At 43.4% G+C, this 18,150-nt stretch overlaps 1 protein-coding gene across 7 annotated transcripts in view; it reads right to left on the reverse strand.

Annotated features, from left to right (window-relative positions):
• The window catches only part of Tmem144 (transmembrane protein 144), a 38,051-nt gene extending 20,389 nt beyond the window's left edge, over positions 1 to 17,662 (reverse strand). For 3 of the 7 annotated variants that reach the window (XM_048364295.1, XM_048364294.1, XM_048364289.1), the window contains exons 1-5: positions 17,038 to 17,250; positions 13,201 to 13,369; positions 11,162 to 11,284; positions 8,355 to 8,454; positions 6,126 to 6,206 (exon numbers count right to left, since the gene is read on the reverse strand). In XM_048364295.1, coding sequence (XP_048220252.1) covers positions 6,126 to 6,206; positions 8,355 to 8,454; positions 11,162 to 11,284; positions 13,201 to 13,309 — 413 coding nt within the window. In that variant the 5' untranslated portion in view covers positions 13,310 to 13,369; positions 17,038 to 17,250. Of the gene's footprint in view, positions 1 to 6,125; positions 6,207 to 8,354; positions 8,455 to 11,161; positions 11,285 to 13,200; positions 13,370 to 17,037; positions 17,257 to 17,336 lie in introns of those variants that run through there. The other 4 variants (XM_048364290.1, XM_048364291.1, XM_048364293.1 and 1 more) reach the window with 4 other exon arrangements.
• Positions 17,663 to 18,150: the final 488 nt, after the last annotated feature.

The following is an 18,150-nucleotide window of genomic DNA, read 5'->3' on the forward strand; positions in this document are numbered from 1 at the left end:
ATCTTGTTTAGTTCATTTGTTCTAAGACAGAAACTTACATAGCTCAGAAAGTCATGATCTTCTTGCCTTAGCCTTTCGAATCTTGGTATTCCAGGTGTATACCACCATGCCAACTTGAGTGTACTTTCTGCTGTGTAGTAAAATCTCAAAACATGCTGGTAAAGACAGCCTTAGCTGATGGATGGATGGGAGAGGGGCTGCCGGCACGAGGAAGAAATCATGATTCCCGTGGTCTCGGCCCATGTGACTAATTTGAGTGGCAAGAACAGGTGAGTCAGAGAGAAGAATGCTGGCTCTGGAAGGTCAAGAGGAGGGGTGGCAGTAGGCTAAGAGAAGGTATCTAATTTATTTTTTATAAAACAAGATAACTCAAACTCAGCACCAGTGGCTCACACCTCTAATCCTAGCTACTCGAGGATGATGAGACTTGAGGATTGTGGTTCAAAGCCAGCCCAGGCAGGCAAGTCCATGAGACTCTTATCTCCAATTAACCAGTAGGAAGCCAGAAGTGGAGCTGTGCCTCAAGGTGGCGAATTCTGAGCAAAAAAGCTCAGGACAGTGCTCAGACCTTGAGTTCAAGTCCCTGGACCAGCACACACACACGCACACACACACACGCACACACACTCACACGCACACACACGCACACACACGAAGAATTCATATGGTCTTTGGGTTACAGTCATAAAGAACTTATACCATCCATGTATAGGACAAAAATTCCATGAGTTTATGAACATCATCAAAAGCATATGAAACCTGAAGGGAAAATCAATAGTTTACCCATGGGTGCTTTTCTATACTTGTAAACTTTGCAGTTTCCCTAGAGTGAAGTGTGTGTGTGTGTGTGTGTGTGTGTGTGTTTAAGAGAGTGAAAGAGACACAGAGAGACAGAGAGTTTACACAAACAAGTGAACGTTATTAGAAGTCTATCTGTGTCCATTACATGTTAACATATTGGAGGAAAGTCTATCTGTGTCCATTACAGGTTAAATTATTGGAGGAAAGTGTGGTGGGGGTGGAGAGAGGGATGTGGCCTATGGAAAATGACGGATCTCTCCTTTGTAGGCATCATGTTGAAGATAAAGAAAACTGGATGACTAATACAAAGTAGACTCTAAGGAACTCAACAATAAAAGGACAATCAGCCATGGTAGTTGAGAGGAAACAAAAAGAATCCCATGGGCTGGTAAATTTTGATTTAATGGAGTGACTGAGGCTGGGTGTGGTGGTGCAGGCCTGTAACCATAGCAACTGGAGGATGGAGCAGGAGGATTGTGAGTTCGTGGTCCCCGGGGCTTACATAATAAGACTCAAAATAGAAAGAAGGAAACAAGAGTGGCAAGGAAGCTGAGGAAAGTGTCTGAGATAATGCTGGGTGGAAGAACGCATGGAGCAGGCAGGGAGGTGAACGCTGAGCTGGGAAGAATGAGACCAATCCACTGAGAAGCTTCCAGAAGCTCAGAGCTTCCAGCCAAAGCAAAGAATGAAACCTGGGAAACTGGGAGTGACAATATGAGTGAATGGTGATGAACCAAGGAGCAGGGGAGGGAAACTGGAAAAACTTCGGAATGGATTTGCTGGAGCTAAATTAGGGGGAGGGATATAAAGAGAGAGAGAGAAAAAAATCTAAGACATGAGATTGTTGGTGCGAATGCACGTAGCTAATATCTTGTAGGAGAAAGGGAAGTGAGGAAGAGGAATGGAGCGCAGGGAAGTGCGCAGTGCACGTCATCCTGGTGAGAGAGAGCTGAGGACCGAGGTGTGGACCACAGGGCCTACTCCCCTGGCTTCTACGGGACCCCGAGGAGGAACCCACCTCTGGCTGTCTTTAGGGCTCATTTTGGTGTACAGACATCTGCAAGGATGGGAGCCTTGCAGGGCGATGATAATGGCTAGAAACAAGAGTTTGGGGCTCCTTGGGAAGTGAATGAGCAGCTGAAGCTGGGGAGCATGCCCAGCCCTCCAGAGATCAAGTATAGGACGGAGAAGAGCAGACAGCAGACGCTAGGAAAATCTGCAGCTCCTGGTTATTATTTTAATCAGAGAGGAAGGCTGCTTTTTCAGTGTACTGGATTTTGTTTCTTGGCATCTGCTTTTCTCAGGCCCCTACATTCTCTCCCTGGAACTCAGGGGGAGACTTCAGTTTCTGAGAAGACTCAGTGTTTAGACTTCAGAAAAGACTGCATACCATGTTTCCCACATTCCATTGGCAGAAGGGCCCTGCTAACAGGAGGCATGCATCTAAGACTGATTTGGTGGCAGCTCCAGGGGTTTTGGTGGCCCTTCCACCCCAGGGAAGAGGTGATCGAACTATCACTTTGACTGCAGTGTGAGCTCGAAGTGGCCGAGAGCACTGAGTTCTGTGTTTTGCTCCACTGGGTGGGCAGTGTTTTGTTTCAAATCCCATTGAACTCTAGACTGACGTTATGGATGGATTTAACATATAGGACAAAAGGAAAAGGCAACACTGGAAATATCTAACCCTTTAGAGATTAGACTGTGAATAGCATTAACTATGTGGCTAGCCCTATACAGACTGACCCTCGGGTTATCGTTGAGGTTGGTGCTACTTTCGGGCAATACTGAAGTTTAAACTTAGGGCCTTGTGCTTGCTCAGCGGATGTACTACCAACTGAGTTTTACCTCCAGCCTTGCTTTTCTGCTGTTCAATTTGAAGATGGAGTCACACAAAGTTTTCTGCCCACACTGGATTTAAATCATGATCCTCCAAATCTCAGCCTCTTGAGTAGCTAGGATTACTGGACTGAGTCACTTGTACCTGGCTTATTAACCCCTTTTCATAGATACAAAATCTAAGGAAGGATTGGAAAAAAATGAAGTAATTTGGCCAATATCATATAGGAAGAAGTGATAGAACATGAATAATTAAGGTGTAATTTTAGAGTATGTAATTGCCCCCCACCCTTTTTTTTTTTTTTGCTCATTGGTCCTGGGGTTTGAACTCAGAACCTGGATGCTGACCCTGAGCTTTTCTTCTCAAGGCTAGCTCTCTACCATTTGAGCTACACCTCCATTTCAGACTGTTTGATGATTAATTTGAGATTAATTTGAGATAAGAGTCTTATGGACTCTCCTGCCCGGGCTGGCTTAGACCTGTGAATCTTAGATCTCACCTCCTGGGTATTTAGGATTAGAGGTTTGAGCCACAGGTGCCCGGCAAGAGCATATATGCTTATGAAAGGAAGAAAATATTGAAAAATAATGCTTAATATGTAGGATAACTGGCCTTAAATTGACATTAAGGGGAAATTTGGGCATGCTAGATTATAAAGAAATTATTTTTGAGAGAACCATCCACAGCTAGAATTCTGTGTGACCTGCACAAAATATATAAAATTGCCTCTAACCAAAAGCTGTCAAGACTTTATTAGTTTAGAATAAGCTATATTACTTCTATTGCACTGGGACCACTCTCTAGGTGACACGGAGGCTGTTTCTGAGTGTGGCCGGGGGCCATCCTTGCTGGGAGAAGGGAAATACACTGTTCTTCCCTGAAGAATAAAAAAGCATTAAGATCCTTCTGGGCAGTGCTATTTATCTTGTAAGGTACTAGGAGGGAATATAAATAGGTCCGGCAAGGATAAGGAACTGAATTTAAGGTGACCTAATTCCTATTAGAGGTTTTTGAATATCACCATTTAGAGATTCATTCATTTCAATCCTCACTCATACAGTGTACACAACCAGATGCAAAAGATACTTCAAAATAGGTATTCAAACGGAGTGTGTGTGTGCACTGGCAACACCGCGCTCACAGCTAAATTAGGAAGGAGGAGGAAAAAGCTAGGGAAGTGGAAGCTGGTGACCAAGATGCCACAGTGGTCACCTAGCCTAAAGGTTCATGTTCTACGACTTCACTTAACTGCCTAAGTACTGTCTGAAAAGGTTAATGGAAAATGACAGAAATCAACACGTGCTTTAAATTATACATTGTGCCAGTGCCATTGGCACACACCTACAATCCTAGCTACTCAGGTGGCTGAGAGCTGAGAATCACAGTTCAAAGCCAGCCCAGACAGACAAATCAGAGATCATAGATGGGTGCACCATCTATGGTCGAAATAGCTGAGCATGAGCACACATAGCCTAAAGTTCAAGCACCACATAAACCGAGTAAACACACAGCCATACGAAATCATTCATCATTATGACTAGCGTGCTGAAAACTCATGGCAGCTCCTTCTATAAAGTATAAGGTGGGAATGTGGCCTAGTGGTAAAGTGTTCGCCTTGTATACCAGAAGCCCCGGGTTTGATTACTCAGCACCACACATATAGAAAAAGCCAGAAGTGGCATGGTAGATTGCTAGCCATGAACAAAAAAAAGAAGTCAGGGACAGTGCTCAGGCCCTGAGTCAAGCCCCAGGACTGGCAAAACAAAACAAAACAAAAAAAAAACATAGTATAGGGTTTGACTTTTCCTTTTGTACAGTGTATCTATTATGGGTATACTATTAGGTCCAAATATGTAGAGGTTCTTGTCTTGAAACTCGAGATGAGTGACACAATTTACAATCACTCTTACCTTCCCCTCACTCTGTTATATGGCTGGTAACAGACCAGCGCTTTGAACGGACCAGAGCTTTCAGTACCCAGGGCTTTGAAATAACACTACATTTTACTTCCTCCATTTCTCCAGCTGTGACCCATTTCACACGTTATATACATGTCACATTAGTTACTTTCATACCAGACTTCACCAGACTATTTTTGTATTTCTACAGCTCACTATAAATATCCTAGGCTGTAAGAAAGAGTGAGGCTCTAGCTCAGCTGAAGGCTCCTCTCTGCAGGAGAAAAATCTCCTAAATAAACCTGTGCTGGTGTTGAGGTGTCTTTTTGTCTGTTCTCTGAGCCTTTTACACCTAACATTCGTGACATGAAGGTTAGTCACGTGGTAGTGGTCTTGGCTATCATAACACTCTAGTGGTATCACAGGGCTGCTTCCAAGTGCCTGTGAAACACAAGCGGAGTGATGTTGGCAAATTAGGTGTGCCAAAGAGGTGCATGATGTAATTTCTTCAGTTGGGAACTTGGAAGTTCTCAAATATAAAGGGAATATATATATATTATATATATACACACATACGTATAATACATATATCATATGTATACACACATTATATACACATTATACACACATGTATAAACATGTATACACATATGCATGTGTATACACACATATGTACATAAACATGTGTATGTACATAGACATATACACATAAAGCTATGTACATACATGTATTAGGTTTAAGTTGGTAAGACATAATCAGACCCAGTCGTCTCTCGGTGACCCTGTGAATGAGGAAAAGGAAATCTGTGCTTTGCTGTGGCTCTTCATACCGCAGTAGGGCAGCCACAGTGCACAGAGGGCATATTTAGAAGGAGAAGTCATTAGATTTAAGTACAGTACCGTCTGAATTTTTGCAGACACATAGGAGGCTGGGTTGGAGCATATCCCCCTTGGAAAAAGGAGTACTGTATTAATATATAGAAAAGAGAACCAATAATGAATGTTATTAGGAAGCCATTCTAACATTTATTTGTACAGCAAGCTTTACTTATCTATATTAGCAATTTACTTTTGTCTAGTAGTGGGGCTTGAACTCTGGGCCTTGTGCTCTTGTTTGGATATTTTGCTCTACCACGTGAGCCATACATTCACTTCTGGCTTTTTGCTTGTTAATTGGAGATAAAAAGTCTCTCAGATTTACCTTCCCTGGGTGGCTCTGAACCTTGATCTTCAGGTTTCGACCTCCTGAGTAGCTAGGATTAGAATATGAGTCACCATTATCCAGCTATAACCATGTTTTAGTTAGTAAAGTAATACACCTGATTCTGATTCGAGATATATTTTATGATTTTTTACATATGATGATAAGGAAACACCTTAAGTGATTTTTCCAGTGTCTTCTAGCTTCCTAACCCTGAGACTCCTGACCCTTGACCTGGCACTTTTTTGTCTTCTGACATACATCTGCCATGGTAAATTAAAAACTGGAGTAAACCTCATGCACATTTTATAGTTTGGAGAGAATACAAACACATCAGGATGCGAATGCGCTGTAAACATTTGGAGGAAGGCCGCCCCACCCCTGGTACCTGACTACGGACAGCCCAGCTCCAGCGTAATTGAGGAGTGGTTTTGACACTTCTTCTGAATCCATTCCAAACCAGCCAAACCTGGAAATTCAGAAAGTCACCTCAAACCAGCCATTGTGGAAGTGATTATCCCAACATTCAAAAGCAAGGCGGGAACCAGATTTCTGGGTTTACACCCTAGTTCTTGAACGTGCTAGTACTCTTTACTGTGTCTCAAACTTCCTTATTCATATGATGAAAGTAGCAGTCAGCTGCTGTGGTACCCGTATGTAATCCCAGCACACAGAAGGTTGGAGCAGAAGGGTTTTGACATCAAGTCCAGGTGGGGATACATAGTCCTGGCTCAAAACAAGATGTCCAAGATATATTATATTCATCAACTGCTTTGTTAAATGGCAACTCTTTTGTACAACTACTTAAAGATAATTTTTAAAGGGAGGTGATGGGCAGGTAGGAAAGCAATCAAACCTGTCCTACAGGTTTGTTATAAACATTAGCTTATGTAAGAGCATTTACCATGAATGTCCCTTCTCTATTAAATGTAAGAGAAGAAATGCAGTTCAAATGGCTGTGAATAAAATACTAAGTTACTCTCATTGTGTTCAGTATTTTGTGTGTGTGTGTGTGTGTGTGTGTGTGTGCAAGTGTTTGTGGGTCTAAGGGGCTTGAACTCAGGAGTTGGGCACTGGCCCTGGCCTTTTTCTGCTCAAGGCTAGTACTCTACCACACAGCTCCACATTTGACCTTTTAGTTTTTGGTGGTTAGAGATAAGAGTCTCATGGACTCTCCTGCCTGCACTCACTCCAGTTCACGACCCTTAGGTCTCAACCCCGCGAGGAGCCAAGCCACCCACACTCAGTTTATATAGCACTTTTGTGTTCAATTTTTGTCTTGAGGATCAAACCCAGCATCTTGCACATGCAAGGTAAGTCGTCTACCATAGAGCTCCAACTCCAATTATGCCTACAAAATTTAAATATACTTACAAGTAAATTCTTGATTAAAAATTCATATTTTGGGCATAGATTTAAATATTTTCCCCTTTTTAATGCTTAGACATTGTCATATTCAAGAGGAATCCCTGAGGACCATCCATAGATTCTGAGTGCTTCAGGATCCCTATCAAAGCAGTATGTATCCAAGGAGAGCACCACTGTGCTTGTAAGCAGCAGGGTGTAAGATGGGGAAGAACATGGAAGAAAGCATGCCTGGGAGGTTATAAGTGACTTAGCTTTGCTTTGAGGTGGTGATGATGCTTTTGGGTGGAAAGAGAAGGAGCTCAAAAAGTAAGATGAGAGGAATTCTTCATTCTACTCAGTTCTCCAACTTGACTTTCCTGTTCATCCTAACACTGACCAAGGGCAGCCCAGCCCAGCAGAACTGTCCTGAGGGTGGAGGGCTGTGATCTGCTTCCGTGTGCTACCTGGGGTCATCCAGTACATGTATTTACTCAGCACTTGAAACACGCTGAATGTTCCATTGCCTCTGTTTTTAAGGAACTAAAGAGTCCCTGTACATGATCACCTGTGACTTGAGGCTACTCTGTTGGACCATGAACTCTAGAACTAAGGTTGGCAAGTGTTTCCTTAAAGAGCTAGAGAACACATACTTCAGGCTTTGTGGATGTGTTCCCTCACAACTACTCAGCTCTCATCGTAATGTAAAATCACCTATGAACAATGCTTGAATTATTTGGTATGACAGTATTTCACCAACAGCCGGAAGCCTGGGCCATAGATGGCTAACTCTGCTCTCAGGAAGAATATGTTTCAGAATGAGAGGATTGGGTTTAAAACCTGGAGTAGCTGTAACTTACAGTAACTCAACCTCTTTGAATGTCAGCTCTTGTATACAGTGCTTAGCTCATGTAGTTGTGAAAATGAGGTAGTGATAAACACAAGATATCCAGTAAATTGTTCCACAATAGAAAGGGAAAACAAATTTCAGTTTCCTTTCTTGCTCCTAAATTGTCACCTATGCGTAATTCTTCATAATATTGTTTTGATGGAGTTTTTTGTTGTTAGTTTGCTATATTGTTCAAATATCCAATATCTTATTAAGAATTCAGGATAAATAAGTAAATATGGCATATGTGTATGTTTTATTAGCTAAAATAAACATATTCACAAAAATACTGTTATTTTTCTCAGTAGGCCCAAGCCTTGGCTCTTGCCTTCCACTAGAAATGGGTTCAGGAAATCTTAGTTGAAGTAGTTTGATTTGTGATACCTTGAGCTTGCCCAGCCTGTTAAGGCATTAAATGATCCCCAGATTAGAATTCCAAGGCCTAAGCCGATGGTTTTGATAATTGGAACAACAGCAACGTTCCCTGTGGATACAATACACAGAAGAAATGTTATTTCCAATATAGAAAATGAATGAACTGAAGTAGTATTTATGGAATTTTGACAAATTCAGTAGAGTCTCTCATTTATTAAGTACAATGACTACTTTTTAAGCACTACATTTCTTATAGTAACTGCTAAAAAAAAAAGTGGAGTTGGAGAAAAAACCCTTAGAAAAGCATGCTAAACTAGCTCTTGCCTAATTGTACAGATCATCTTCATCTTTAAGTAAACCTGTCTTCCAGAGGTCTTTCAGAAGCTGTCAATGACAAAATTAGTGGTAATCATCTTTTTAGATGTAAATTGGAGCCAACCACTGACAGGAGTGTTTGGCTTAATTTTGGTCCCAGGACTTGCTTTCCAAGTTCATTTTACTTGTCTTCTAGATTTCCACATTCATTACCTTCTGTTTGAGGGCCACTCAGGGAAATGCATCATTATTTCAAAAGTTAATTGTTATGATCATCACTGAGACAGGATGTTACTATGCAGCCCAGCTGGCTTTGAATTCATGGGCTCAAGTGGTTTTCCTGCCCCAGCCTTCCCAGTAGCTGGAACTACAGGTGAACACTACCATCCCCAGATTATGAATTCTTTCTGAAATTAGTAAGCCCTCAGAAGGTTGTCCTCCATCCTGAACTCTCCTCTTACAAGGCTGCTCTCCTCTTTAATCTTCCTAATTCTCTTCTTGGAGCACTCTAGGTCTTCCTCCAGCACTGCTTCTCATCATACCTCTGAACGTAAGTGCTCCCTAGATTTCTCTTGAATATACTCCCCTCTTACTCTATTCTGTGTGTACTTGATCTAGTTTCATGATCTCAGCCGCCCAGAGGCACTTGCCCCCAGCACTGCAGCTGTGGGAGATAACCAAGGTTTGGCGTGATGCACCAAATTGCTTTGGGACATCAGTATTTTAGGTTCACCACAAAGTCTTCCTTGCCTTTCTGAAAAGGCTCTTTTTTTTCTCCCTAGTTTCATCAGTGGGAAACCTCAATACCACCAGCTTCCTCCTTCTCTGAAATGATTTCAGTACCATCATTTCTTTCCTTTCTTCGTTGACCTGTCACTTGGCATGGCCTTCTAAGAGCTACAGCTGCAACAGCTCTCTCTCCCTGACCCCCAGTGGAGCCTGATGGGGGATGATATCTAGTCTGGTGGCTACACACATCTTCAGGATGAACCAGCCATGCTGTGTTCTGCCTGTTGTCCTCATACTTGGGAGACGGAGGAAAGAGGATCTCAAGTTCAAGGCCAGCCTGGGCTATATGGCAAGACTCTGTCTTGAAAAACAAAGATCTTTGGGGTAAATAATTGTTGATTCTCATCAGACATAATAAAAATAATGCGTATGATGAATCATGATGTACATTCTGGTAGAAATTTAGAGGTTAACTCCATTTGTCATGAACTTCATCAAATCATTTGATTCCTCTCAGATTCAGATTAAGTCTGTCATCAGGAAGTTAGTAACATTTTAAAACGCATTTGCTTTTAATATCTCTCAAGTTCATTGGTACTTGGGATTCTTTTTGTTGAAAAGAAAAAGTTCAGTCAAGCATAGAGGGCTAAAACCTGTAACGCTAGCTACTCAGGAAGAGATCAGGAGTATCAAGTTTCTAGCCTAGACAGAAAAATCTCTATTTGACCAGCAGAATTCCAAGATAGAGTCATGACTCAAAGAAAGATAGAGTCCGCCATCAGAATCAAAGAGAGACCCCGAGTCCAGCAATTGGTAGCATCCAGTGAGAGTGAGAGGGAAACTGAGACCCAGAGAAGAGAAGTATGCATTCTCCAGGGGTGAATTTATGTCAAGGGAGAGCCATTTGATTGGCCAATACAAACAGTTTCAGGTACAGATAAGGTAACAGTGGGAAGATTTTCATTTGTTTTTCCTGTTGATGAATGTTTTTGTGTCTCTGACTACATTTATTTATTTATTTATTTATTTATTTATTTATTTATTTATTGCCAGTCCTGGGGCGTGGACTCAGGGTCTGAGCTCTGTCCCTGGCTTCTTTTTGCTCAAGGCTAGCACTCTACCACTTGAGCCACAGCGCCACTTCTGGCTGTGGTGCTGGGGAATCTAACCCAGGGCTTCATGTATACGAGGCAAACACTCTTGCCACTAGGCCATATTCTCAGCCCATGTCTCTTACTACTTTTAAGAATAAATCCTAAAAATGACAACAGTAAAGACTATTATTCAACATTTTCTGATAGACAAAAGGCCCGAACATGTAAAGCAATATACAAGCTATGCTTTAAACAACTGAAATATTTTACTCTAATATTTTTTTATCAGAAACTTTCATTGCTTAAAGAAAGAAATCAGGAAGCATACAGCTATGTATTGAGTATCTGAAAGGAAGAAATGAAATAATTTTTTATTTTGCCAGTCTTGGGGCCTGAGCACTGGCTTCTTTTTGCTCAAGGCTAGCACTCTACCACTTAAGCCAGTGCCACCTCTGGCTTTTTCTGTTTATGTGGTGCTGAGGAATGGAACCCAGGGCTTCATGCATGCTAGGTGAGCACTCTACCACTAAGCCATATTCCTAGCCCCGGAATACTTAATTTATATTATGTATGACTAAGGATTATTCAGAATTGTTGATCTATTTCTACCTATTGTGAACAAGACTTATATTGGCCATTACATTAAATGTTTACACAATAGGTCATATTGTACATCACCTGTTGCCCAAATGCAGCCCCCAAGCATGGCAAAAGGCCAAAACTTAGGGCATCCCAGTATCAAGTTGACTACGACAGCAACCAGCCACACAGCAGCACAAAGCACCCACTGCAGAAACATGCCTGGAAATAAACAATGTGCGATCAGTAGTTCAAATATCAAACTCACTTATGCTTAGGCGCACATACATGTACATATATGCCTATGTATAGGAATGGTTACAATTTGGTAAATGCCTACATATCTGGCACTTGACACCTATCATTCTTATGACTAGTCTGTGTAAGATCAACCTATCTCAAAGATGGAGCAAATGAACCTGTGATCAATCTGTTTGCTCAAATATCTGGATGTTTGGAGAGGCTTACATTCAGTGTGCTCTTGCTTAACATTGTTTTCTTTCACTTTTCAGAAAAATCAGGAGTTCTCCATCAGAAGGGCCTTGTTTCCACTGAGAAGCGACACAGGCACAAGGACCTTTAGAATAGCACAATAGTGATTTAAATCTTCGGGAATCATTTAGGTCATCTTCTGGGTAAATAGTAAATTATTTATGGCCATTTATAAGCCTCAGAGAGGTGAAATTCAATGCCTACGATAGGCCAGATTTTATAAACCTGAGCATTAGCCTTCTACGTAAAGGCGACTTCACTTTTATGTTTTTGGTTACTATTGGCGGGGCAGGTGAAGATCACCGGGTGGTCTATCAGCTGCCTGCATTTGCCTTAGGCTTCCGTGCTGCACAGTGCCGAAAGCAACACCAAGGGGCTTCCAGGATATCATCTTGGACTCTGACTCTACGTGACTGTTGCCTACTTTTATTCCCTCACAGTTGAGGGAATTCAATACAACAAAATAGTGTCACCTAGAGCAAAAGGAAGCTTATTTTACAGGTAAGAAACTGAAAACAAAATCACAGATGAGACTTTACCAGAGCTCTGGGTGTAGGTTAGAGGTAGAGTGGTATGTGTGAGACCCTGAAGACTCAGTTTCCAGCAAACACACACACACACACACACACACACACACACACACACACACACACAGAGTATTTCAGATATGTCCTTCTCACATAGTCAGCTCCTTAACTTCTAAAAGGGGAAGCGAGTCAGGTGTTTTATCTTATGTATTGTCCTTCTGGTTGCTTAATAAGAGAAAGGAAGGGCGAACAGAAGAAAATTTGCTGCTCTGATTTTTTTTTTCCTGTTTTACTTCCTGATTCTGTTCTAATGCTTGAGTCTGGCTTTTAACATTTCTAATTTCCTTGTCTCCCGTCTACTGATTCTGCCTCAAGTGCACCATGCAAAACCATGGATGTTAGGGGAATAGCTTCATCAGAAATATAACTAGAATGTGTCACATAATAAAAAATAATAGTTATAACAAAACAAATGCTGTAATAAATATAGCACTTTCTCATGAGAAAGACTCAAAGTTTGTTTGTAGAATGCTTGCAGAAGGGGCTTGATAACTGGATTATTATGAAGTCGGAGAAGGAGCTGACACCAGCTACAGGTGAGCTGAGTAAATAGTACGTGAGGAGAACTGAGGGAGTGGGGAAATATTTCAAGTGGATGTTTGTGTTGTACATTACTACATATATTTATTTAACTGGGAGCAACATTCTATGTTTTCCTCTTATTTTCTGCAACACAAAATTATATATATGCAAGCATGAAATTCATGTTAGGCTCACCTTGTCCTCTAATTCATCAGCTGTGTTGGAAATTTTAAATTTGTGCTTTCAAAACAAATGTTGCTAGTAGAACTGACCGAAACTTACTTCCTTTGCAAATAGAAGATGTGGCCGAAAACTTTTTCTGACAGTATCCTTTCCTACTCTCCCACGAATCATCGTAAGGGTTATTCTCTTCTAACTCTTAGCTAAACAGGGTTTTCTCATACACTTACATGTGTTCTGTTCATTAGCCCTCAGTATCAACAAAACAGTTTTTGTTGTAGCTATCATTTTAAAAGCAGCAAAAAGCAAACTAATTAAAAAATACTTTTAGTTTAACAATGAAGGAAAAATAATTACCATCACCAGTATCATATTTTTTAAGAGGCACAAAGTTTGAGCCAAACAAAAGTATGGCTACAGAAGAGGAGAGGTAGCCAATAGCCAGGCCTGTTCCATTATTGCTCATGGTGTCTGGAGGTCAGACTGAGCTGGTGCGCTTTAGACTCGATGCCCTTTGCAAGAGTTTCTGAAATAAAAGAAATAAACAAGAAATGATGAGAAGTTGTAAAACTTGGGACAAATTATGTAATCAAGATAGGATGTTTGTTCATTAAAAGTATAATACAGTTTTTTCTTGCTAATAGGACGTTATGCAATTATATATTATGTTTACATTCCATTTCCATTTATTCTATTAGTAAATATTCTTTATTACTAGTGTACAAGTAAAAAGAAACCCAACATTTCCTTCAAAACTTGAAAACTTCTTCCAAGTTCTGAATCCAACTTTTATTACATTGTAACAAATATCCCCCTGTGAACTAGACTGGTATTATGGAAAAGTGTTTGAACTTGGGGTTCAATTGGTTGTGGTGTCAATCAAACTCAAAAGTACCCGAAAAGACTTTTAGAATTAGTAAATACAAGCAAAAGCTTTGGTTGTATTTCAAGCAAGAGCTTAAGGGCACATGTAGGTAGTATTGTTGCTATTGACTCACAATACCCTGGAGGTGAAGGCATCTTTCTTTCAAACAGGAACATATCCTTAGTAGATATCCACTTAAATAGTTGTGTGATCTTGGCATCTTGACAGGTGCTGTGACTGTAGAGTGTATGCTTAATGTGCATATGTGAAACCAGGGGTTCTATCCTCAGACCAACAAATCAACCAACCAACCGATCAATCAATCTATAGCTCATGAATCTCTATTTGACCTTCATAGGCAAACAAAGATAGATGTAATGCTCACGAATCTTGTTGAAACAAGTATCAGTAATGGGTGTGTTGTGCAATACTAGCAATTTGCAGGGCAGTGTAAGGCAGCTAGTTAGCACGCTGGCTTGTGCAATTTCGAAGCCATGAGTCATGTACAGATAACTAACTTTTCATTAAAATTAATCAAATGAAGTAAAAAAAAAAACTCAGCCATGTTAACGACATTTCAAATGCCGAGTATCTGTGTGTCTTGTAGACACCGCATTGGACAGTGCTGATTCTATTATTGCAGAAAGTTCTTGTACCCCATTATACACTTGATGAAGTTTTGGTTTCCCTAGGAATACCCAAACCACCAACAACCCAGAGTCAGATCTTTTTCACGAGAAAACATTTAGAAATGGCCACTGAACACAATTCGCCTTTTTTATGCAAAGCTAAATGATGAAAATACCCAAGAAATAATTTGGCAAATCTTTCCACAACATTATTTTAGATTCACGTTTTATATACTGACTCTCTGGAACCATTCTTTTGGAATAGAATTCAGGATAATCCAGTCTTTTTTTTCATCTTCCAACCTTAATGTCATAGTGACAAGTTGGTGTGGATGTTTCCAGAACATATCTGAAATCACTTTATTTTATATGGCCATGCTGAAAATTTAAAGATCCATCCATTGTTCTTACGTGTTCTTGCAGAGTGCACTAATACGCAATTACCCACTAAACATCCTGATACCATTATGGCCAATTTCACTGAAAACAGAAATGTATTCAAAATAAGACACTAGCTTTAGCAAGGAAAACGTCTGCTTGAAATTCTCTGTACTTTCTTGAACACGTGGTGCCCAGAGGAAAGCCTCCTCCAGGGAGACGTGGCTGGGGAAAAGGCTGAGAGGCACTGGGGAAATAACTCAGGGTCGCCATCCATATGGTCGCTATCCATAATGTTCTTCTGCTAGGCTCCGAGGGGGTTTAAACCTAACATTACCTTACAGGGCCCAAGTAGGAAGAACTGCTAGGACAAGATGCCAAACCTGGCATGATAATACACCGGGATGGAAATTGGGGGAAACTGAGGCAAGAAGAAGCCTGCCTGGATCACATAGAGACTCTCAAAAAAACCCCACACCAAACAAACAAACAAAACCCATCTTTAGGAGAGCTGAAAAAATATAATATATAATATGTAATATAGTATAGAGAGAGGAAGGAAGGAGGAGGAGGGGGGAGGGAAGAGTTATCTAGGAAGGGCATCAGATGAAACAACAGGATAACTCTTGGCTAAGAAATAAATTATTTTCTTTTTTTCTTTTTTTTTTTTTTTTGGCCAGTCCTGGGCCTTGGACTCAGGGCCTGAGCACTGTCCCTGGCTTCCTTTTGCTCAAGGCTAGCACTCTGCCACTTGAGCCACAGCGCCACTTCTGGCCATTTTCTGTATATGTGGTGCTGGGGAATCGAACTCAGGGCCTCATGTATACGAGGCAAGCTCTCTTGCCACTAGGCCATATCCCCAGCCCCAAATAAATTATTTTCCATTTTAGTTAAGATGAGGTAAAAAAACAACAAAAAACCAAAGTTTTACCTAACAGAAGGGATTTTCAGCAGGGCACTTGGCTGCTCCCAGCTGCAATCCTAGCTTCCCAGGAGTTGGAGATCTGGCGGACTGAGGTTTGAAGCCAGGCTGGGATACCTAGATTCTATCCTCAAATAACCAGGCCAAAGCCGGGCTGGAAGCCTGGCTCGCGTGGCAGAGTGGTGCTGGGGTTTGAACTCGGCCACCTGGAGGGATCCTCCACCTTGAGGCAAGCCCCAGGGGCAGAGGGGCCCTGGCCCCTGCATAGTGCAAGAGCTGGTGAGGTGCGGGGCCTGCTCGGTGGCTGATAGGTGCCTGATATGACCCGTGCGTGCACAGCTCTTCCTTGCTTGCACAGAGCCGCAGGCACTGACGTGTGTGTGTGTGTGTGCATAGCTCTTCCTTGCACAGAGCCGCAGGCACTGATGTGTGTGCGTGCACAGCTCTTCCTTGCACAGAGCCGCAGGCACTGATGTGTGTGCACAGCTCTTCCTTGCACAGAGCCGCAGGCACTGATGTGTGTGTGCACAGCTCTTCCTTGCACAGAGCCGCAGGCACTGATGTGTGTGCACAGCTCTTCCTTGCACAGAGCCGCAGGCACTGATGTGTGTGCACAGCTCTTCCTTGCACAGAGCCCCAGGCACTGATGTGTGTGTGCACAGCTCTTCCTTGCACAGAGCCGCAGGCACGGATGTGTGTGTGTGTGTGCATAGCTATTCCTTGCACAGAGCCGCAGGCACTGATGTGTGTGCGTGCACAGCTATTCCTTGCACAGAGCCGCAGGCACTGATGTGTGTGTAAAGACGCAGTCACTTCGGCATATTACCCCCCAAGTCTTTTTAGCACAAACCTAACGCTCCAACTACCTGTGTGTGTTTTCTTTTTAATTTTTACTTTGTTGTTTTTTAAAAAATAATGTAAAGAGAGTGCCTGCGAGTCCACATCAAGGGCACCCCTCCTCGCCGGGCAGCGCGCCACCTGCTGGCTGCGTGTAACTCAGGGAACGCTTGGGTCAGTTTAAACGCATCTATTTCCCCAAACGTTCACGGGGCTCGGAAAATTCTCTTTTTTTCTATTTAATCCTTTAAATGTTCGTGGATACTAGGGATTTATTTTTAAAAACTTCTTTTCTTTCATTTCACTGGTGTTTTCCTCATCCTAGCCTCGGAAGCCTGCATCTGAGTTCCCGGTGATTCGCTCAAGCTCCGGGCGCAGTGGGCAGGGCGTGGACTTGGCCTTGCCCCCGGTTTACTGTCAGCCGCCAGCGGTCAGGTCTGCGCCCCGGTGAACGCGCGAGGCTGCCCGGCTCCGGGCTGCGGGGAGAATTCCTTAAAGCCCAGCGCCCAGGCGGTGCGCTCGCCCAGCGCCGTCCGCGTACCCCAACTGCGCAAAGTCCGTACCCGCTCATTGCGCGGCAAGCTCGCTGCGCAGACTCCGCATCCCGCTCGCTGCGCAAAGTCCGTACCCGCCCACCGCGCGGCAAGCTCGCTGCGCAGACTCCGCATCCCGCTCGCTGCGCAAAGTCCGTACCCGCCCACCGTGCGGCAAGCTCGCTGCGCAGACTCCGCACCCGGCTCCCTGCGCAAAGTCCGTGTACGCCCGCGGCGGAAAGCACTCCCGGCTCAGAGTCCGTACCGGCTCACCGCGCGGTAAACTCGCTGCGTAGACTCCGCACCCGCTCGCTACGCAAAGTCCTCACCCGTTCACCGCGCGGCAAGCTCGCTGCGCAGACTCCACAACTCGCTCCCTGCGCAAAGTCCGTGCACGCCCGCGGCGGAACGCTCTCCTTGCGCAGAGTCCGTACCCTCTACGCAGAGTCCGTTCCCGTTCCCAGAACCTGCCCGGTCCCCACTCCACCGCGCGCCCCACGCCGCTGCCCGGTGCCGCGCAGTCCGGCGGGACCGTGGAGCTGCAGCGGAGCTTTATCTCGACGCGTCCTCCCGGCCTCGCGCCACCACTTCCTGACGACCGTCTCCTCCACGCCCGCCGGGAGGCCCGCCTAGGCACGCGGCCCGGGGCCGCCCTCCTCCCCAGGCCGGCCGCACGTCGGTCAGGTGACCGTCATCAAGCTGTCAATCAACCAGAGAAGCAGAGGCTCTGTGTGTGCAAAAAGGGCGCAGCCAGCGAGAAACCCTCCGTGCCACCACGTTTGTGGATAAAACAGAAAACGGAGGGATTTTACAGTGTAACAGAAGACCGAAACTGACTTTTCCCCATTTCACTTCATCACCAATACTTCATAAATCTAGAACATTGATCTCTATATTATTGATCTAACAGATAAAAAATGCTAAATGGGACTATGACTCAGGTGTGGCTGAACCTGACAATATGCGCCCTCCTCCTTCCCACTCCCTCCCATTCCCGGCTTCATCTTTCCTTTCCTATTCTCCTCCCCTCCCCTCCCCTCCTCTCCCTTCCCTCCCCTCCCCTCTCCTCTCTCTCTTTTTCTTTTTCTTTTTCTTTTTTTAAGTACTAAACCCACTAAAGTGCAATCTGTGGGCTCAGTGCTT

This window comes from Perognathus longimembris, chromosome 16 (assembly GCF_023159225.1).
Source record: "Perognathus longimembris pacificus isolate PPM17 chromosome 16, ASM2315922v1, whole genome shotgun sequence".
Classification (NCBI taxonomy): domain Eukaryota; kingdom Metazoa; phylum Chordata; class Mammalia; order Rodentia; family Heteromyidae; genus Perognathus; species Perognathus longimembris.